Raw genomic sequence first — 22,078 nt, forward strand, 5'->3', positions numbered from 1 at the left:
GCTGAGGCTGCGCCCCAGGCCGGCCTGAAGGTGCTGGGAAAGCCCCCCGTTGTTCTGTGCAAGCTCGTGCCTCGTGCCACACGTCCACACTCTGTCAGGGCAAGAGCCCGGGATGTCACCAGTGCACGCCTCCCCCTCCCCATTATAGCCTCTCCACCAGACAGTGGCCACAGTGGTCACTCTGAGCCTCAGTGTCCTCACTGGCAGTGAGGCCAGCCACCGACCACCCTCCGCTGTGTCCCAGGACGGCTGCTGTGGAAGTGTGGGTGAGCGTCAGAGGCTACAGCTTAGCTACAAAGAATGCCAGCCCAGGAATAAAAAACCCCAACAACTAGTTTTAATTTGTCCGAAGGTCACACTGAGCTGTGTAACAGCGGGGCGGAGGCCCCTTGCGTCCGAGCCGCCCAGGCTGGGCCCTAGAAGTTGTCCAGCAGGGCCAGGATGCGCTTCTGCTCGCTCTCCCGGAACTCGGCGCTGCGGCCGTCCCCGATGTTCTCCGCGTACTCTGGGGGGGACAAACGCAGGGTCAGTGTGTGGCCGCGGCCTGGGCCCATTGTGGCTGGGTCCCTCTGCACCCTTCCCGAACCCCCACTCCCACTGAGGCGGAGGCGCGGGCTGTTCTAATGCCCCCGGGTGCCCCCACACTGCAGCCGCGCCCAAGTCCTGGCTCTGGCGTTGGAGGTGGTCAGTGAGAAGGGCGAGCGCCCCCTCCAGGCTCACGTTCCTCTCCAGCCCCACTCCTCCTCTCACTCGCTCACCCCACCACGTGGGGTGGGTGCCCGCTGCGGGCAGGCACTGTTCCAGACCGGTGGTCCACAGAGGGGGACCTGGCTGGCAGCATCAGCATCAGCATCACGCAGGAACTTGTGAGAAATGCGACTTTGGAGCTCAGCCCACTCAGACCTACTACGAGGAGAGCGGAGGACGGCCCGGCCGTCTGTCCGAACAAGGCCCTGGGTGCCGCTGCCCGCTCAAGAGTGAGAGCCATTGTCTGCGGCTAGGGTGGCAAAGTAATGACCCAAAGAAACGAACGGCTCCGTGCCTGTGGAACCCACTTGTCGTGAGGGAAACCAATCAGAAGGAAATGAAATCTATCGGGCAGCTGTCGGGAGGCCTCACTGAGACGGGAGGTCTGATTAAAGACTGAAGGCAACGCATGTGGGGACATCTGGGAGCAAGTAGCTGAGGGACAGCCAGTGCGGGGGCTCCCAGGGGACAGCCGGCTTGGTCCATCTGATGAGGGCAGGCAAGGCCAGCCAGTGTGGCCGAGCTCAGCGCCAGGGCGGCGGCGGGCACAGAGCCCGCGGGGACTGTGGCTGCTGGAAGGACGCTTCCGTCACAGGGCTGACCTCGAGCCCCAGGTCCTGTCCACTCTCCCCCCAGGTTGGAGCTCCGCTAAGGCCAGGCGCTGCCTGACTTTCAGCCACACCGCTGCCAGCAGAGCCTGGCTGAGGGCCAGCTACCGGTCCACGTGGTGAGCAAACAGCAGTTGACTAGATGGCTGCCCGCATATCTGCCCAAGGCAGAACAATAGAGCCCGCTCCAGCGAGAGGCTTTTGCATAATAAAACATCTGCAGATCCCAATCAGACAAAGACTCAGGAGAGAGGAGAGAGTGCGACCCCTCCCTTTCCCCCGCCCCCCTGGGCTCCTGCCACTTCTTCCTTCTGCCTCCTTCCTCTTTATTACTTTGGACATGTGCTGGGACACGGGGTTTGGGAATCAGACGTGTGCCAGCTGTGTGTCTCCCCCGGAAATCATTCTCTTCTGTTCGGCCCATTCATCACCTCACACAGCAAACGGTCATGGCACCTTGCACTACGCCCGGGAGGAGAGGGCCGGGTGGGTGACGGGGAACAGGGACACAGGGACGGGACTGCAGGAGGCGGTGGGGCTGTATGAGCCTGGGATCTCTGCCTCGCAGGCCAACGATCTAGCTGCTGCCCCAGGAGAAAGAGAAATGACCATTATAGCATTTAATACCCCCAGAGGCATGATCTGGAAGCAAGACGCCTAATGGATTGAGCTAACACTTTGCTCTCCTAATGTACTCACAGACCCTGGAGGGAGGGAAGCAGAGAAACAGTCTGATCCTTTGGGGCAGTGATTTTCCCAGTAACGCCAGCTTCCCCAGAGCGGCCTGATCTCTATTTAGGGACGCACACACACACCGAGAACCAGAGTGCACCAGTGTGCTTGCTGAATCACCAATGCCAAGGCCTCAGAGAGAACACGTGCCACCCTGCACTCAGGGCACCCACCCTGGGCAAGTCTCCCGGGCACTCGTCTGGTCTGCGGAGACAGGTCAGGCGGCCTGTTCCTGGACAGGGGCCGTGATGGAGCCGTCCCGCGGCAGCGGGGGAACCCAGCACGTGGCGATCGCGGACTCTGGGCCAGGCGCCCACGCCTGCCGCCCCACGCGTCTCTGCAGCTATCCTTCAAGGCGAAGAGCACCACCTCTGTTCACAGATGCAGAAACTGAGACTTACTAGAGACTAAAGCAAGCTGTCCATGTCTAGAATGGTGGAGGAGCTGACGCTCAAACCCCAGAACATGGCCCTGGCCGGTTGGCTCAGTGGTAGAGCGTCGGCCTGGCGTGCAGAAGTCCCGGGTTCGATTCCCAGCCAGGGCACACAGGAGAGGCGCCCATCTGCTTCTCCACCCCTTCCCCCTCTCCTTCCTCTCTGTCTCTTTCTTCCCCTCCCGCAGCTGAGGCTCCACTGGAGCAAAGATGGCCCGGGCGCTGGGGATGGCTCCTCGGCCTCTGCCCCAGGCCCTAGAGTGGCTCTGGTCGCAACAGAGCGACGCCCCGGAGGGGCAGAGCGTCGCCCCCTGGTGGGCGTGCCGGGTGGATCCCGGTCGGGCACATGCGGGAGTCTGTCTGACTCTCCCCGTTTCCGGCTTCAGAAAAATACAGGAAAAAAAACAAAAAACAAAACAACAACAACAAAAAAAAAACCCAGAACACGTGAGCAGGGAAAAGGCAGGGAAAAGCCACCAGGGGTGGAGCTGGTCCCCAAAGTGGCATTAACTAACCTAAGCAATCTCCTGCTCTGTAAGCGCCCCAAAGCCTCCCAGCTCCAGTGGAGCCAAGCACCTGCCCTTAATGTCTCCGTGAAGGTAGGACCCTAGACAGAATGTCCTGTGGTCAAGGGGCCCAGTGGTGCATGTATGGAGTGGGTCACTGGGGCCATACCCTCGCACGCCAGGTCACCGAATGTCAGAGCTGGCAGGGTCCCCGCATGAGCCAGCCATGGAGCCAGGCCCAGAACCGGGTGTGACGAGCCCCTGGCGGCCAGTGTCAACTGTGCACCCTGCCTGCCCCTCGCCTGCCACCCCGTACCCCTCTCCTCATTCTTTGTTTCTGGAGTAGAACCCTATTTGGAGCAAATCTTGGTGGTACCAGCTACCTCTGGTTATTATAGCTGCTGCAGCAGTTTATAAATATTGAACAGATTCCTCCCAGAGGTCTTAGAAAAGAGTGCTCTTTGCTGTGTGTGTAAGAAAGGAAGAAAGAATGCATGAGAAAGAGAGATGCTAGAAGGGAGAACCACAGTGTGGGGCAAGGGTGAGAGGGGCTGGGAAAGGGAAGGGTGAGAGGGGCTGGGAAAGGGGAGGGGAGGGGGGAGGGCGAGGAGGAGGGGGAGCCAGTGCACATCAACTCCCTCCTCTGCCTCCCCAGCATTTTCAAATAATAAAGGCTTTGAAAGGAGCTCAAAAAACAGGAAGCAGTGCCGAACGCATAAATATTAAAGCAAACTTTAGACAGCAGGTTTACTATTCAGACATGGAATACAAGCTGTTCTGTTTATGTTAAAAGGGAGAGGCTGGGGGGCATGGGACTGGTGGGGGGAGAACTGTCTTCCAGGGCAGAGACTCGGACTCGTGCGCACCTGCCTGGTCCAGAGCCCTGGACCTTAAACCGGAATGCTCACCCTTAAAAAAAAAAAAAAATTCAGGAGGAAGAGGAATGCCACTATTTTCACATTGAAAACCCTTGAAGACACAGAAATAACCACAAAACAGAAACTGGGAGAGGAAAGTCCTCCAGGTCTAAATGAGATTCCTTAACGACGACGGTGAGCACGGAAAGTCTAATGTTACACCTCCCCAGAAGGGGACGTGTCACTGGGGCCGAGGGACAGAAGTCCATCAGAGATGGCATTACAATGAAACCCAATTAAAGGGGAAGAAACTTCCCCTCTGCTCACGATGTTAACAGGGGCATGGTCTCGCTCCTGAGGACATCCTAGCTGGCTGGAGAAGAACCCCCCGCCCCCCACCCCCAACCGGGCCCCGAGGGGCAGGGTCTGCCCCTGCGTGCTGGCTGCTACCTACTGCTCTGGGCGAAAGGGTCAGGCCGAGGACGGGGAAAGGGCACCGCCATCCACGGAGCCCGCGCTCTGTCCCGGGCCCCTGACTGCATCTCCACCTCAGCCTTCCAGGGGGGCAGCATCCACTTCAGGTTTGGTTTTCACAGAGGAGGAAACCACGGCTCAAACACGTCTACTAACTCACAAAAGTTACAGAGAGCCAGGATTCATGCCGCTCTGAGCATCGCAGTTCTGCTTATTGCCGGGTTAGCTCAGATGCTAACTGCAGGAGAGGCAGCTGACATGGAGCACCTGTGTGCCGCCACCGTGCACGCACTTCCCACACGCCCCTCACCTGAGCCTCAGGGCAGCCCTGGGAGCCCGGCTCCCCGGCTCCCAGACGGAGGGCCTGTGGCCTGTGGCTCAGACAGGCTGAGGAGCTGCCTACACTTAACCCACGGGCCTGCCTTATGCCCGAGCGGCCACAGCAGTCACGCCCTGGTACAAATCACATGCTCATCAACGTATGTCATCCAAAGATACACCAGCAGCTCCCGCAACTTCAAAATCACAGAGGAAAAGCTCAGGTTACCAGGAGCCGCAAATCAATATGGGAATACATGTTTATGAGCGTCTAAGAGATTTCAAGCCATAAAAGCAACACAAGCAAATCCACGGGCCAAGAGCCAATTTCTGAAAGCATTCTGAAGTCTTTGGCTCATTCTTTTTGTCACCAATGAGGCCAGTCAGTAATCGTCCAAGTTCTCTGCAAAACAGCCCAGCACCCACGGAGTCTTCCCACAACTTTCACCAGTGACTAAAAACATTTAAGAGACTCGCACGGGCTCCCACGGTAACTCTGGGCGCAAGTATTTACACTAAGATGTGATCCCAGGTCGCAGCTGCTCCTCCATGGCCAAGGAGATGGGCACCCAATCCCGACATCTGCCCGTGGAGTCCCTCATTGCTTTAAGAAGCCACCTCCGTACTGAGTCATCAGCTTCACAGAGAGCAGGTACAGGGTGGCTGTGAGGGGCTGGGGAGTGCGTGTTTAATGAGCACGGAGTTTCAGGTTTGTGAGATGAAAAGGAGTTCTGTGGATAGATGGTGGTGATGGGTGCCAATGGCTGAGACGATCAATCTCATGCATGTTTTTACCACAGTTAAAAACAGAAAGGGCAGGCACCTGCTCTGTGCAGCGCTCAGCTCAGCTTACTGTCCCGCAGGCCAGCTGCGCCTCCATCCGCACTCCCTACCTTAGCACTGACCGCTGTGTGCGGTGGGAGTCATGCCACCTGTGAGGGGACTGCTCACCCCTGGGGACAGGGCCTCCTAAGGGTGGCCACCTAGCGCCCTGTGATGCCAAGGGGGTGCTCCGGAAGGGTCATTGTGTTGGGTGACCACCCAGCGCCCTGTGAGGCCAAGGGGGTGCTCCGGAAGGGTCATCCGTGTTGGGTGACCACCCAGTGCCCTGTGAGGCCAAGGGGGTGCTCCGGAAAGGTCATCCGTGTTGGGTGACCACTCAGCGCCCTGTGAGGCCAAGGGGGTGCTCCGGAAGGGTCATCCGTGTTGGGTGACCACCCAGCGCCCTGTGAGGCCAAGGGGGTGCTCCGGAAGGGTCATCCATGTTGGGTGACCACCCAGCGCCCTGTGATGCCAAGGCGGTGCTCCGGAAGGGTCATCCGTGTTGGGTGACCACCTGGCGCCCTGTGATGCCAAGGGGGTGCTCCGAAGGGAAATGCCCGACTTTGCTTTCTAAGAAAGGCTGCAGGAGAGCACCAGCCAGTGGGCACAGTGCGAGCGTTCCTCCCCGCCTGCCTCCCTGACTGCACACCTCCCCAGCCTCTGCGAGGCCTGGTTTCCTTATCTGCAACACGGAGACTGTAACCCGGCCTTTTCGGGTTGTGGTGAGGGCCCGAGAATGTGCGTTACAGCCTGAGCACCCAGGAAGTGTGAGCTGGGTCCCTTCTCTGTGCCAGTCACGGGCCCGGCCCCGGAGATAAAAGGCAGGAAGGCTGTCCCTGTCCCCGTGGAGCGCCCAGTAGCAAAGACACCGTCGTCCCCTCTGTGGGCACCGCAGTCCTCGGGCCCAGGGAAGGCTGGCCTTTGGGAGCACCGAGCCAGCGGTCGCATAACGAAGGACTTTAATGAGCCATCAATCACCCCAGGTTCCCTGGGTGCCCCCAGCAGAAAAGGAGGGAGCAAACCTGGGCAAGGGGACCCAAACGCAACGGGAAAGCCCCTGCTGGGCCTGCCGCATCAGCGTTTTCCCCGGACCTCCAGGGACACATCAGCTGTCATCCTGCCAGCAGAACTTAGGAAATATGTAGGCCATAAAATCAAAGGAAGAAGCTTGCATCTAATTAGTATGCTAAAAAAAAGGGAAGAGACCCAAAGTGAAAAACAAAATTAAAATCAAAGAGGACAGACTGATGAGCTGGTTTTCTTATCTGGCTTTGTTTTCCTGTGCTTTCAGATAGAATGAAGGGTGGAGGGGGGCAGGGAGGAGGGGGCAGGAGGGGAGGGAGGCAGGGTGGAGGGGGACAGGGAGGCAGGGTGGAGGGGGGCAGGAGGGGAGGGAGGCAGGGTAGAGAGGGCAGGGTGGAGGGGGGCAGGGTGGAGGGGGGCAGGAGGGGAGGGAGGCAAGGTGGAGGGGGGCAGGAGGGGAGGGAGGCAGGGTGGAGGGGGCAGGGTGGAGGGAGGCAAGGTGGAGGGGGCAGGAGGGGAGGGAGGCAGGGTGGAAGGAGGCAAGGTGGAGGGGGGCAGGAGGGGAGGGAGGCAGGGTGGAGGGGGCAGGGTGGAGGGAGGCAGGGTGGAGGGGGGCAGGAGGGGATGGAGGCAGGGTGGAGGGGGCAGGGTGGAGGGAGGCAAGGTGGAGGGGGCAGGGTGGAGGGAGGCAGGGTGGAGGGGGGCAGGAGGGGAGGGAGGCAGGGTGGAGGGAGGCAAGGTAGAGGGGGGCAGGAGGGGAAGGAGGCAGGGTGGAGGGGGCAGGGTGGAGGGAGACAAGGTGGAGGGGGGCAGGAGGGGATGGAGGCAGGGTGGAGGGGGCAGGGTGGAGGGAGGCAAGGTGGAGGGGGGCAGGAGGGGATGGAGGCAGGGTGGAGGGGGCAGGGTGGAGGGAGGCAGGGTGGAGGGAGGCAAGGTGGAGGGGGGCAGGAGGGGAGGGAGGCAGGGTGGAAGGAGGCAAGGTGGAGGGGGGCAGGAGGGGAGGGAGGCAGGGTGGAGGGGGGCAGGAGGGGATGGAGGCAGGGTGGAGGGGGCAGGGTGGAGGGAGGCAGGGTGGAGGGAGGCAAGGTGGAGGGGGGCAGGAGGGGAGGGAGGCAGGGTGGAGGGGGCAGGGTGGAGGGAGGCAAGGTGGAGGGGGGGCAGGAGGGGAGGGAGGCAGGGTGGAGGGAGGCAAGGTAGAGGGGGGCAGGAGGGGAAGGAGGCAGGGTGGAGGGGGCAGGGTGGAGGGAGGCAAGGTGGAGGGGGGCAGGAGGGGATGGAGGCAGGGTGGAGGGGGCAGGGTGGAGGGAGGCAAGGTGGAGGGGGGCAGGAGGGGATGGAGGCAGGGTGGAGGGGGCAAGGTGGAGGGAGGCAGGGTGGAGGGGGCAGGGTGGAGGGAGGCAAGGTGGAGGGGGGCAGGAGGGGAGGGAGGCAGGGTGGAAGGAGGCAAGGTGGAGGGGGCAGGAGGGGAGGGAGGCAGGGTGGAGGGGGCAGGAGGGGATGGAGGCAGGGTGGAGGGGGCAGGGTGGAGGGAGGCAAGGTGGAGGGGGCAGGGTGGAGGGAGGCAAGGTGGAGGGGGGCAGGAGGGGAGGGAGGCAGGGTGGAGGGGGCAGGGTGGAGGGGGCAGGGTGGAGGGAGGCAAGGTGGATGGGGGCAGGAGGGGAGGGAGGCAGGGTGGAGGGGGCAGGGTGGAGGGAGGCAAGGTGGAGGGGGGCAGGGTGGAGGGGAGGGAGGCAGGGTAGAGGTGGCAGGGTGGAGGGGGCAGGGTGGAGGGGAGGGAGGCAGGGTAGAGGGGGCAGGGTGGAGGGGGCAGGGTGGAGGGGGCAGGGTGGAGGGGGGCAGGGTGGAGGGGGGCAGGAGGGGAGGGAGGCAAGGTGGAGGGGGGCAGGAGGGGAGGGAGGCAGGGTGGAAGGGGGCAGGAGGGGAGGGAGGCTGGGTGGAGGGGGGCAGGAGGGGAGGGAGGCAGGGTGGAGGGGGCCAGGAGGGGAGGGAGGCAGGGTGGAGGGGGCAGGGTGGAGGGAGGCAGGGTGGAGGGGGCAGGGTGGAGGGAGGCAAGGTGGAGGGGGGCAGGAGGGGAGGGAGGCAGGGTAGAGGGGGCAGGAGGGGAGGGAGGCAGGGTGGAGGGGGCAGGGTGGAGGGAGGCAAGGTGGAGGGGGGCAGGAGGGGAGGGAGGCAGGGTGGAGGGGGGCAGGAGGGGAGGGAGGCAAGGTGGAAGGTGGCAGGGTGGAGGGGGCAGGAGGGGAGGGAAGCAGGGTGGAGGGGGGCAGGAGGGGAGGGAGGCAGGGTGGAGGGGGCAGGGTAGAGGGAGGCAAGGTGGAGGGGGGCAGGAGGGGAGGGAGGCAGGGTAGAGGGGGGCAGGAGGGGAGGGAGGCAGGGTGGAGGGGGCAGGATGGAGGGAGGCAAGGTGGAAGGGGGCAGGAGGGGAGGGGGCAGGGTGGAGGGGGCAGGGTGGAGGGAGGCAAGGTGGAGGGGGGCAGGAGGGGAGGGGGCAGGGTGGAGGGGGCAGGGTGGAGGGAGGCAAGGTAGAGGGGGGCAGGAGGGGAGGGGGCAGGGTGGAGGGGGCAAGGTGGAGGGGGGCAGGAGGGGAGGGGGCAGGGTGGAGGGAGGCAAGGTGGAGGGGGGCAGGAGGGGAGGGGGAAGGGTGGAGGAGGCAGGGTGGAGGGGGCAAGGTGGAGGGGGGCAGGAGGGGAGGGGGCAGGGTGGAGGGAGGCAAGGTTGAGGGAGGCAAGGTGGAGGGGGGCAGGAGGGGAGGGGGCAGGGTGGAGGGGGCAGGGTGGAGGGAGGCAAGGTGGAGGGGGGCAGGAGGGGAGGGAGGCAGGGTAGAGGGGGCAGGGTGGAGGGAGGCAGGGTGGAGGGGGCAGGGTGGAGGGAGGCAAGGTGGAGGGGGGCAGGAGGGGAGGGAGGCAGGGTGGAGGGGGCAGGGTGGAGGGAGGCAGGGTGGAGGGGGGCAGGAGGGGATGGAGGCAGGGTAGAGGGGGGCAGGAAGGGAGGGAGGCAGGGTGGAGGGGGGCAGGGTGGAGGGAGCAGGAGGGGAGGGAGTGAAGGCGTTCTCAGAGGGGGCCCGGGCACAGCCCAACACCCCCTTGGCAGCCTCCCCTTTTTGAGCTCCTCACTGCCCTGGGCTGCTGAGAGGCGGCCAGGCGGTTCAGGTCACACAGCGCTGTGGGCAGATGGCTTCCCCAGGCGGCGTGCGTGGGGCACAGGGCACAGGGCACGGGGCAGGGGCATGCCAGCAGCAGGGGGTCGAGAACCCTCACCTGAACCTTCCCTCTGGACAGAACTTTGTTTATTTTAGCGGTCAGTATCCTGTGAGGGCAGTAGCATCCAATTCCCTGGCTTTAAATCACCTTCAGACTAATGGCTTCAAATTGCCCAAACTGGCCTCTGTCCTGAGCCCTCACCACAGGGTGTCTCCTGCAGTCACTACCCGTACCCCCAAACTCACCATGCACCCAACAGAACCCAAGCCTTGCCCACCAGCACTCCCGACCCTACCCAGTGCTCCAGCCTCTGCATCCTTGCTCAGGCCCCGCTGACGTACACAGAGCCCCTACGAGTCACTGATGTCCCGTCCTGCCTCACGGAGCCTTTCCCTCTGGGGCTCCCTGGTGCAGCCTGAGCACACTGTTTACGACCTCAACACTGCACTTACCACACTGTAACTAGTTCAGAGTATCTTTCCCACTAGACAGTGAACGCCTCCAGGACAGGGGGCTTGCTTATTCTCCTTTGTATCTTTGTACTGAACACAACATGAGCTTCGTGGTTGTGGGACCGCATCCCTCGTTTAGCCTGAGTTAAGTGGGACGTGTCCCCAGGAAACTACCAGCTCCATGAGGGCAGGGGTGAGGGGTGCCTAGGAGCACAGGGCGTAGCACGGCGCAGCCGGTGCGCCCGGCGCTGAGTCTCAGGAAACATCTGCTGAGTTAAATTCACACAAGGGTGGGGTTTAACGTCGCCCCGCTGAAATCACCCACTGGGCTCCCGCTCGGTGCCTGGCATTACCCTGGGTGCTGAGGAGACGTGGGGACCAAGCCAGACAGCGTCCCCTCGTCGTGGAGCTCACATTTAATGTATAAGACACACAAAACAAGTAAACAAAGACATAAAGAAAAACAATCCCAGACTGTGACAAGGGCTAGGAAGGAAGTAAGAGGGGTGCGATGACATGACGGGAAGGAACAGACGGAGAGAAGGGGAGGGAGAGAAGGTACCGGGGGAGGAACAGGAGCTGGGAGGCGGGGCCGGCGGTGACGAGTGGGCCGGCGGGAAGGTGGTGGACAGAACACGGGCTGGACCCCCGCTGGGAGGGAGGTCTGAGGGTCTGGACGGGGCAGGAGAGAAGGAACGGGGGAGGAACAGGAGCTGGGAGGCGGGGCCGGCGGTGACGAGTGGGCCGGCGGGAAGGTGGTGGACAGAACACGGGCTGGACCCCCGCCAGAGGGAGGTCTGAGGGTCTGCACGGGGCGGGAGAGAAGGGAACGGGGGAGGAACAGAGTTGGGGGATGAACACGGCTCCGTGCAGGGCCCCTCACCCGCCCAGACACCCACTCAGCATCCAGCTGTGCCAGCACTGTAACAGGCACCGGGAGGGTGAACTGTGATCGGAGGGGGACAGGCTGGCTCCCAACAGCAGAAACTCCTGTATAACGTGCTATACATGTTAGGACCTCAGAAACAAAAACACCCACCTACTATGTGTCAGCAGCCTTAACAGCACTTTGTCTCTCAGAAGATTGTTGTTTTGATCACAGCGAGGGAGGTGTGGGGAGAAGTCTAAACGCAAGAGGGTAGAGCTGGGAGTAAGAGGTTCTAACTGAACGTGTGGGCGTAGGAAGTCAACGGCATTTAAAGGCTGGCGCTGCAAACTGCCACCGCTACACCTTGGGGAGGAGGCGGCAGGCGCTGAGCAGTTAATTCCTGCGAGCGGGATGCTGAGCACGAGGGGAGCAACGGATCTGCCTTGGAAGGCACTGGGCTACGGTCCCCCACGGGCTCCCGTCCTGGCTCTCTGAGGGAAGACACAACAGACTCCAAGGCCTCAGATGTTCCATCTGCTAAATGGGCACGCTCCACTCACCATGCCCACTTATCTGCCGGGGAGGGCTGTGCCTCCAGCACACTGTCCCACCTCCTGGAATGCCCTGTCCCAGCCTGGAAGCCCCAGCTCAGTGCTATCCTCCCACGGGGCCTCCCTGGGAGTGTAGCCACGCCTCACTTATGATGATGGTAATTATCACCGTAATATCTCATACTACTCATTACAGCTCACGTTCACTGAGAACTTGTTTAGGGTCCAGCACTTCCATCTATCATCTCATTTAATCCCTTCACCCACTTTATGAGGTCACAGAGCTGTCGGGCAACTTGCCCGAGGCGACAGAGTTAACAGCTGAGCCCGGACACAGCTCCGGAGCCGGAGCCAGCACGGCCCTCACCCTCTCCTCACAGCTCCCCACATTCTGTCTCCCCCCTGCAGTGGGGCTGACAGCCACTCACAGGTAAACCCTTTGGGTACATCGAGCCTAATCTGTCACCTCAGCAACGGGCCGAGCAAGGGCCAGAGAGAGAAAACGCCTTCCCTGCCGTTGCTCAGTCCACCCTGGTCTCTCTGACCCCTGGTGTTACCAGTGCCATCACGTCCTTGGCGGTCCTCTTCCCACCAGGTGGGTCAGGCTATGTGCCCGCGCTGGGGCTGCGTCAGAGCTCAGGTCAGGCGCCCTGCCTGGCGACTGAGAGCCGGTGTGCTGACGGAGGTCTCTCGGGAGCCACTTGGGCTGAGTCAGGGCCAGCCAAAGATGTGACAGCACTGGAGGCCTCCCTGGGGAAGAGGGACACTCGCCTGACTAAGCCCTCTCTGGGTACTGGGCACCAGAATAAACTAAGGTCATGTAGTAAGCATCTCGTGAAGCTTTGCAAAATTTCTAGCTCATGCGGCTGGGGAGGCACAGACAGGCTGGGCGCAGGCCCTCTGTGACCCCGTGCGGCTGGGGAGGCACAGACAGGCTGGGCGCAGGCCCTCTGTGACCCCGTGCGGCTGGGGAGGCACAGACAGGCTGGGCGCAGGCCCTCTGTGACCCCGTGCGGCTGGGGAGGCACAGACAGGCTGGGCGCAGGCCCTCTGTGACCCCGTGCGGCTGGGGAGGCACAGACAGGCTGGGCGCAGGCCCTCTGTGACCCCGTGCGGCTGGGGAGGCACAGACAGGCTGGGCGCAGGCCCTCTGTGACCCCGTGCGGCTGGGGAGGCACAGACAGGCTGGGCGCAGGCCCTCTGTGACCCCGTGCGGCTGGGGAGGCACAGACAGGCTGGGCGCAGGCCCTCTGTGACCCCGTGCGGCTGGGGAGGCACAGGCAGGCTGGGCGCAGGCCCTCTGTGACCCCGTGCGGCTGGGGAGGCACAGGCAGGCTGGGCGCAGGCCCTCTGTGACCCCGTGCGGCTGGGGGAGGCACAGGCAGGCTGGGCGCAGGCCCTCTGTGACCCCGTGCGGCTGGGGGAGGCACAGACAGGCTGGGCGCAGGCCCTCTGTGACCCCGTGCGGCTGGGGGAGGCACAGACAGGCTGGGCGCAGGCCCTCTGTGACCCCGTGCGGCTGGGGGAGGCACAGACAGGCTGGGCGCAGGCCCTCTGTGACCCCGTGCGGCTGGGGAGGCACAGGCAGGCTGGGCGCAGGCCCTCTGTGACCCCGTGCGGCTGGGGAGGCACAGGCAGGCTGGGCGCAGGCCCTCTGTGACCCCGTGCGGCTGGGGAGGCACAGGCAGGCTGGGCGCAGGCCCTCTGTGACCCCGTGCGGCTGGGGAGGCACAGGCAGGCTGGGCGCAGGCCCTCTGTGACCCCGTGTGGCTGGGGAGGCACAGGCAGGCTGGGCGCAGGCCCTCTGCGACCCCGTGCGGCTGGGGGAGGCACAGGCAGGCTGGGCGCAGGCCCTCTGTGACCCCGTGCGGCTGGGGAGGCACAGACAGGCTGGGCGCAGGCCCTCTGTGACACCCTGCTGCCTCACACTCCCTTCCTTCTGATCGCACAACGCCCAGCCTTTCCGTTACTTCCTTGCTTTTCCCCCTAAGAAAGCAATTCCCTTCTAGCACATGCAGTTTGGAACTAGACTGTTTCTTCCTTATTTTTGCCTTAAAAAAAATTAATAAGCTCTAGTGCTTCCTGTTGGTTATGCATTTTAAAATTCTGGAACGGGAGGGTCGGAGGCAGAGAACAACTGGGTCAGTGTCTGGTACCCTGACGTGGGTCCGGACACACAGTGAGTGAGACAACACACTCACGCTTGCAGGCAGAGCGCGCTGTGCACCAACTCCCAGGGACACGGATGGAGATGCAGAAAGAAGGCACCGTCTATGCCCCCGGGCCCCGGCACACACAACGGCCAGCTCACCCTTGATGATGTGTCTGACGATTTTGATGGAGCTTCCTCTCATGTTTAAGATCTGGTGAACCCTCTGCCGAATCTAGTCAGGAAAGGGCAGAGCGGGGAGAGAAAGAAAAAGCGTCACTTGTCCTGGTAGACACCAGGGTGCACCGTGCCGGAATCTCCACCTCACTCCCAGCCCTGAGAAGGACGGCCCACACAGGGAAGGAATTCAAGGAGAGTGTGATCCACTTCTTTTGTAGACAGTTTCTACCTGCATGGGGGTGGGGGGCAGGGAGGGGGGAGGGCGTCCAGGCCCACGCAGGGGACGCCCCCTACCTGGGCGACGTTGGCGTTGCAGATCTCGGCCATGATGTAGCAGATATGCTGGAGAACGAAGAGCCCCGCGTCCAGGCGCCGGAGGTAGAACTCGTCCTCAGTGTCGTTGTCTATGATCTCCCCGCGCCGCACCATGTCCTGGAAACCAGCGGACATTTGGGAACAGAGGATGGACAGTGAGCGGAGTGGGAAAGGATGGCTTCCGGTCCACCCATCCCACACAGAAGAACAGCAGCTACAACAACAGCCGCAAAAGAAAACCGCTCCACCCTGATTTACCTATTATTCTAATATCTTTCTTATGTTCTCGTTTTTCGGTTTTTATAAAAGATTTTATTTGATTTTAGAGGGAGGAGAGAGAGAGAGAGAAACAGGGTGGGGGGGAGGAACAGGAAGCATCAACTCGTAATAGCTGCTAATTGTATGTGCCTTGACTGGGCAAGCCCAGGCTTTCGGATTGGTGACCTCAGCGTTCCAGGTCAGCGTTCCATCCACTGCGCCACCACAGGCCAGGCCTTCTGTTCTCATTGTTAATGGGCTAGAGCTCAGGAAAAAAAGATTAAAGTCCATTCCCCCCCCTATATTATGAGTCAAGGCCAAAATGATCTCATCCACATATTTAACCTAAAAAAATAAGCTGACTGGGACACAAATCTAAGCTACTTACCTGTTTCCCCTCATTCTTGACTCTTTGGTTCCAGCCTCCATAAATAATCTCTCTACAAGATACACTTAACTCTCTTTCTCTTCCACATCAAGTTAAACATAGGGAAGAGAGGTCCTCTTTCTCCACAACTGTCTTGGGACCTGGTGAAACCGAAGGCACAAGACACCCACCCTGTGTGTCCGTGTCACCTGAGCCTGTGATCTGCTGGTGACAATGCTGCCGACCTTCCCTTCCATTTCACCAGTCCCACTCTCCTCCCGGCCAGAGCCCTAAGGGGTGACGCGAGTCTTTCCTCAACCTTTGTGACCCCAGACCTATCAGAATTACTCTCCCCATATCTATTCTTCTCTAGTGGATTCTTCTTTAAAAAAAACCCCCAAAACAAAAATAGCTTTACTGAGATACAACAGCCCTGGCCGGTTGGCTCAGTGGCAGAGCATCAGCCTGGCGTGTAATGTCCAGGGTTCGACTTCCAGTCAGGGCACACAGGAAAAGCGACCACCTGCTTCTTTACCCCTCCCCTCCCCCTTCTTTCTCTCCCCCTCCCCCCACAGCCATGACTCGATTGGTTTGAGCACATCGGCCCCGGGCGCTGAGGATGGCTCCTTGGAACCTCTGCCTCAGATGCTAAAAATAGCTTGGTTGTGAGCATGGCCCCTGATGGGCAGAGCATCAGGCCCAGAGAGGGGTTGCCAGGTGGATCCTGCTCGGGGCGCATACAGGAGTCTATCTCCCCTCCTCTCACTTGGAAAAGAAAAAAAAAACAAGAGAGATACAATTCACATACCATATGAAGCACCCATTTAAAGGCTATTAACATTCAGAGTTGTGCAGCCATCATCACAAACCCTCGAACATTTCATCACCCCTTCTTCCTTGATCTGAGCCCCTGATCTAGTGAATTATTACCACCTCTGCCAAGAGAGCTCTTCTCCCATCTCAGAGCCTTTACGGCCCCTCCCTAGGGATTCTGGGGTATCTCTCAAGCCAACCCTGGGTTTTTTTTTTTTTTTTTTTTTTTACAGAGACAGAGAGTCAGAGAGAAGGATAGGGACAGACAGAAACGGAGAGACGAGCGCATCAATCATTAGTTCTTCGTTGCGCATTGCAACACCTTAGTTGTTCATTGATTGCTTTCTCATATGTGCCTTGACGGCAGGCCTTCAGCAGATTGAGCAACCCCCTGCTTGAGCCAGCGACCCTGGGTCCAAGCCGGTGAGCCTTTGCTCAAACCAGATGAGCCCGCACTCAAGCTAGTGATCTCAGGGTCTCGAACCTGGGTCCTTGGTATCCCAGTCCGACGCTCTATCCACTGCGCCACCGCCTGGTCAGGCAAGCCAACTCTGTTTTTTAAGCAACCTCTACTTCAAAGCCTTTCCTGGTTATTTAAGGCTAACACACCCTTCTTTCCAAAATTCCTGCGCACCCTTGACAAGCCGCTTCATGCTGTGCCCTCTTCCTGCGCCCCCTACCCACACTGACTTCAGTCGTCATCGGTGCCCTGTTTCTGTACCCCTCTGCATTTCAGAAGGGAAGCGGACTGTGAGCCGGCGGAAGCCGGGATGAAGTTTGTCTCTGCGCCCCCTGCCAGCAAACATCCACGCCATGCAGGAGAGGAGACAGACATCTCTGTCCGGGCTGTCAGCTTTCAGAAGTGGGACTGGGTGAGGGACTCATTCTGCACGGCTTGCAGGCTGCCCTAAGACGACAGGTGCTTAATGCAAGCTTCCGATGACAACAATCCATTTCTTAATTGTCAGTAGTTGTATGGCCGTGGCTCCCTGACGAGGGGCTCCTGTCACTGACAGAGGCCCCTGGGACTCTGCTTTCCACTCTCCCCAGCGCGCAGGACTCAGCGCGATGGCCATCAATCTACAACAAGAATCCCTCCGAGACTGTTTAGATGCAGATAATGCACTTTCTTATTTGCCCAGGGGGCCAGCCTGTAGCAACACAAGGCTACCTTTCATCTCGCCCCTGAAGGCCTCTGTCGAGGAGGCAAAGAGGGCCGCGGACTGCCAGGCGCCGCAGGGCCCGCAGAGCACCACCAATTCCGAGCTCCATTTAGTAGCAAATTCCCTGGTAATCGGGCAATAGTGCTAATGTTACGAGGCAGCCATGACGGATGCTCATGAGGCAGCACTGGACTGAGGTCCAAGGAGTTTAAAAATAGAAGGGCCTCTTTAGCTTCTCATTTACTCATAATCGTAACTTTCTGCTCAAGAACTCCCAAGTGTTCGGCAGCTGGGGCACAGGAGGGGAAATTACTCCCGACTCCCATTCACGCAAAAAGCGGTTGCTGCTGACATCTTACATTTCGGTAACGTTGGAGAGTGTAAGGGTTATTTATTGTATACGTGGTCCTTCCTACCAAATTTAGAGAGCGCGGGCACGGGATTGTTAATCCCACTGTACAAATTAGAATCTAAGACACACAGAGGTTAATTAAGTTGCTCGTAATGACATAATTACCAGTTACCGGAATACGGACCCCGCGGGAGCAGGAACCCTGCCTGAGTCACCTGAGGCGGGTGGGAGTGGAGACCCTGACGCAAGGGTTCAGATCCTTGCCCCGCTTAGCGCCCGGTGGCAAGGACACCATTCTAAGCCCTGAGTTAAGGCAGAAAGAGAACAAAAATGGAAGCAAGATGTCTTGGTTTTACTCACCAAGGAGCTGAATGTCTGTCTGGGGACACAGGAAATGACCAAAAAGTAAAGGGACACATACAATGTGCCCACAAGTTACAAATAATTACAAGGGGTAGGTGTTGATCAGTGTTGGTTAGAATGTTAGGGGCGTCTGGGAAGAAGTGACTTCTGGGTAAGATTTCAAGCCCCCCAACCCCCCAATCTCTAGCATAATATAAAGTCTAAAACGTGATATTCTTACAAAACTTTTCCTGAAATCTTTAAAAAACTTTTGAAAGGTTTCCAACTAAATGTGCTTTTTCAGCCCTTAAAACTGCCTAGCCTCGCCTTTGTACCTCTGCGACGGCCGTCCAGGCCTGCCTGTGACAGTCACTCAGACGGGGCCTCCTTCCGTGCCGTGTCTTACTCCTGCTGCTCTAGACAGCACCTGGCACGGGCCTTCTGCACAGAGGCTCTTGGAGAGCCGCTGTTAAACAGGACTGACAGGAGGAGCTCGGCGCTGCCTAATGAGCTGTGTGCTGACGCGTGTGGACGGGGGGAAAGGGGGCAGCAGGAAACCGGAGGCCCGGGGCCTCTGAGGGCTGGCGGGGGGTGGCTGACATGCTGGCCAGAGGGGTGAGCCACGACGGGCGCAGACCACACTGGGCAGGAAAACGTCATGAACAAGCCTATGCAAACACCCGCATGAGGGACACACGGCTTAGAGCACTGAGAGGCAGGCAGAGGCCACCGTGTCAGTCTATGTGAGAAGTAGATCCTACTGCGCAGAGGAGGGGAGGGGAGGGGAGGGGAGGCAGATGGAACCCTCAGGGGTTTGCAAAGGGGAACTTGGAGAGGAGCACATTCATTCACCTGCCCATAAAGAAGTCTGGAACCCGAGCTCCGGCCCAGGTATTCTATGATGCACTGGGGGCAGCAAAGATAAAGAAGAGAGTTCACACAATCAAGGAGATTACGGATTAATGAGCTTAACAAATACAAACAAATTGTTTTTTTTTTAAATGTAGTAATAGCTATTGTAAAGGTCTTCTCAAACTGTACTGAGTGCCCTGTGAACCTGCTAGAAGAACAGACTAATAAGTCTGTCTGGGAAGTCAGGAGAGCTCATGGGAGACAACACATTTGAGCTGGATGCTGAAGGAGGCCGAAAGCTGAAGAGAACATTCCAGGCAGAGGGAATGACAGCACAGACAAAGGCAAACCAGCCAGGGCGTGAAAACAGCAACGGAGCACCGCTATCACGAACAGAGAGAAAGAACAGCATAAAGCATGTATTTTTGTTGTTGCTGTTGATCAGATCTAGTTATCAATAGATCATATAATCTCTGATCAATTACTGCATACTTGGCACTATGTGAGGCAGCCTACTTTGCAATATTATTACAGAAAAAACCCCAATGCTACCACCTCCTACATGCTAGGAGGAGGGGCTCGTGTGCTGAGGGCTTATTTAGCGTCAGGCTCGTGCTAAGCGCTTTTCATGTTTCGTCCTTTATGTGCCACAAATATTGGGAGGTAAGGATCGTTATCCCCGTATTAGATGAGGAAATCCAAAGCGAGCGTGCGGTAGCCATGGGATTCAAGCCTGAGTCTGCGCTCTGTCCACACCCCCATGTCTGTGTAGGTCCAGGCTTCAGAGGGGTCTGGAGAACAAAGGAGGATGCTAACTTAGAGCGGCAGAGAGGAGAAGAGTGGAGCTCAGTGAAATTAAGTTTCTCCAATTAGGGCAGAGATGCCCTGGGGGTTCCCCTTCATCACACTCTTTCCCACAACCCGAGTTCCTCTCAACTAGGTGGGCGTGTCCCGAACCTTCGTTCCCCTCAAGGCTGTCATCGGGAAAGGACAGACCGAGCAGCAATGCCAAACCCCATTTTCCCTCTTTCTTCAGAACTTCAAGACTCTTGACAACGTTCAATTCAACATTCTACTTTTAGACACGCGGCCACAGGATTTGAAAGTGAAATTTTCAAATGCAGCTCTGGGATACAACTATAGCTCATCTCTACGGCAGGCATCACCCGCGCCGCGCTGAACATGCCCAGAGATGAAACAGAGATTGGTTTCTCAGACGGAGTTTCTGCCCTGACAGTTTCAGAAGCATTATAGAAACCAACAGACAGAGAAGGTGACTGCTGTCAGGATAGCGCCTTATCTAGCCGGTTACAACTCGGTGGCACGGAAGAGGTACTGCTGTGCATTCAGGGAGGCTGAACACAAGAGTGCACTCCGTGTTTAAAGGGAAACACTCGGAGAAGCAGGATAATCGTGAAGCCTTCTGATGGAAGATAAAGTTTGGGTGCGGTTCTTTTAGGAACATCTTTTCAAGTTCTGGTCTGTTTTAAAAAGAAGCGTGGTGGCCTGTCACCTTTATTATCCACTCTTGTCTTGCTCTGTGTGGACAAGGTCAACTTATAAAAGGACTAATATACTTCTAGCTCCTTTTCCGGGTGTCTAAGACACTAGATAAAACACTGATTTTGGGATAAGAACTTGACATGGTTCTTAGATAGCCGTGTGCGAGGAGGCAGCGGAAAGAACTCCTTGGGGGTGTCTGAAACACCAGAACGCCAGCAGTACAACCCAGGTCACAATCCTCTGGCTAGGACTCAGTCTTCGGAAAAGTAATAGTAAAGTGATATAAAGGTTCTAGACATTAAAAGAAAACAAATCATCGCAGACGTCTCACCCCATTACTTCCCTTATAGAAGGTTCTGAAAGAACTGAAGGGTTTGGTCTAGAACACTCTGGTGGCGACGCACTGCCAGCATCCAAGTGGGGGCTGCCTCACTGCAAGTGGGGGCTGCTTCACTGCAAGTGGGGGCTGCCTCACTGCAAGTGGGGGCTGCCTCACTGTAAGTGGGGGGCGAGGAGCTAATGACGTCCAGTTGACCAAAGAGACACACCTCAAAGGCGACCAGACAAAGAACTGAGTGAAGCCAGCTGGCCCATTCATTCACAGAGCAAACCTGCAGCCCACCCTCCTTAGTACAGGGGTACTAAAGTAATACCCCACTCTTTTTTGTTTGTTTTCTTAACTGACTTGAGAGAGAGAGAGGGAGAGGGAGAGAGAGAGGAACACTGATCTGTTCCTGTATGTGCCCCGACTGGGGTGAACCGGCAACCTCTATACTTCAGGGCGATGCTCCAACCAACCGAGCTATCCGGCCATGGCACACAAATCCCCCACTCTAAAGATGGTATCCAACCTCCCTTGCCTTCTACCCCATTCAGGAGACCTTCTGATAGTACAAGAAGCATTTATGTTTGATATCAGGACTTTTCTGAACTATGATGCATCAATTCTACAGACAAGTCCTCCTGCAAAGTCGGACAGTGAAGCAAGCACAGGGGATCAGCTCAGCTCTCATACTAACTTACTAGTGTCCTTGGGCAAGTCATTTAACTTTTCTTGGCCTCAGCTTCTTTGCTTGGAAATCAGAAGCCTGGTCTGGATCAGGGCAGAGAAAAAGGGTTCACCCTGAAGGTCAGCTCTAATCTACCGCAATGGCCACAGAGGCCCGTATTGATTGGAGAAGGGTTATGAAGCTGAGTTGGAGCTCAGTGGAGAGGAACAGGGAAATCAATAGCCCTGTCCGCACTGCCCGCAGGACGGGGAGCGGTGAGGGGCTCCCCTCGCCTTCCCTGATCTGGCGCTCTTGAGGGCTCCTTTCAGCTTTGATAACCTGTGACAAATCGAGGACTGAAGCGCCTTTGTAACCAAAGGGAATGGACTTCGGCCTGTACACAGGAGTATGGAGACTGAAGCCGGTGACTGACAGTGCCCGCAGCTGGTCAGAACAGCGCGGGAATGGGCTCCGGCCCGTACACAGGAGTATGGAGACTGAAGCTGGTGACTGACAGTGCCCGCAGCTGGTCAGAACAGCACTATGAGAAATGCTCAAGCGGGAGACCAGAACCCCCCCCACAGAACACGACATCAGCACTGACAATGAACGCCTCTTCTTGTCAGTAAATTAAACGTCCCTGTAAGAAAGGCAACGCCCTCTGGAACTGCCCTTACAACACGCCGACAATTTTAAAATGACGCGGGCGTGTAAATCGGGTGCTCTTCAAATGGGAATATGGTGACTAGAGATTAAAGAGAAAGTCCAAAAACCCAGTCCCTCCTTCAGTCCTGTAAACATCTCTTGCTTCACAAAATTTCCGAGTGAAAATCTACCTGCTGAATGGTGTCTGAAGGAAGACAGGAGGGTTAGGATTTCCAGGAAGCCTTGCACGAATTAATTCATTCCACTCTCACCTCTGAGAAGAGTGAAGGTGACTCCCGTGAAGCAGTGACAACCCGACATCAACGCGTGGCGCCCCGGACTCCGGAGCCGCGCGTCTGCATTAACCTCACCACCGCGTGCGCCCGTGTCGGGTTTGTACTGCAAATACCATCTTGCAGGTTTCACAGACGGAAACGTTGAGACAGATGTCAGGTGGCGCCCGGAGTGTGGGTCAGAGACCTGACTGGAACACGGTTTCCTGTCGGAGGCCTTTGCCTGTGAGCTCTTTCCCTCTGGCAAGAGACGGGCGGCAAAAGCGGAA

At 58.4% G+C, this 22,078-nt stretch overlaps 1 protein-coding gene across 2 annotated transcripts in view; it reads right to left on the bottom strand.

Moving 5' to 3' along the window:
• Nucleotides 1–315: 315 nt before the first annotated feature.
• Nucleotides 316–22,078, bottom strand: part of CTNNBL1 (catenin beta like 1) — a 160,183-nt gene continuing 138,420 nt past the window's right edge. The window contains exons 14-16 of one of the 2 annotated variants that reach the window (XM_066236851.1): nt 14,212–14,349; nt 13,900–13,972; nt 316–505 (exon numbers count right to left, since the gene is read on the bottom strand). In XM_066236851.1, coding sequence (XP_066092948.1) covers nt 417–505; nt 13,900–13,972; nt 14,212–14,349 — 300 coding nt within the window. In that variant the 3' untranslated portion in view covers nt 316–416. Of the gene's footprint in view, nt 506–12,151; nt 12,339–13,899; nt 13,973–14,211; nt 14,350–22,078 lie in introns of those variants that run through there. The other variant, XM_066236850.1, reaches the window with a different exon arrangement.

The sequence above is a fragment of the Saccopteryx bilineata genome, chromosome 6 (assembly GCF_036850765.1).
Source record: "Saccopteryx bilineata isolate mSacBil1 chromosome 6, mSacBil1_pri_phased_curated, whole genome shotgun sequence".
Taxonomy (NCBI): domain Eukaryota; kingdom Metazoa; phylum Chordata; class Mammalia; order Chiroptera; family Emballonuridae; genus Saccopteryx; species Saccopteryx bilineata.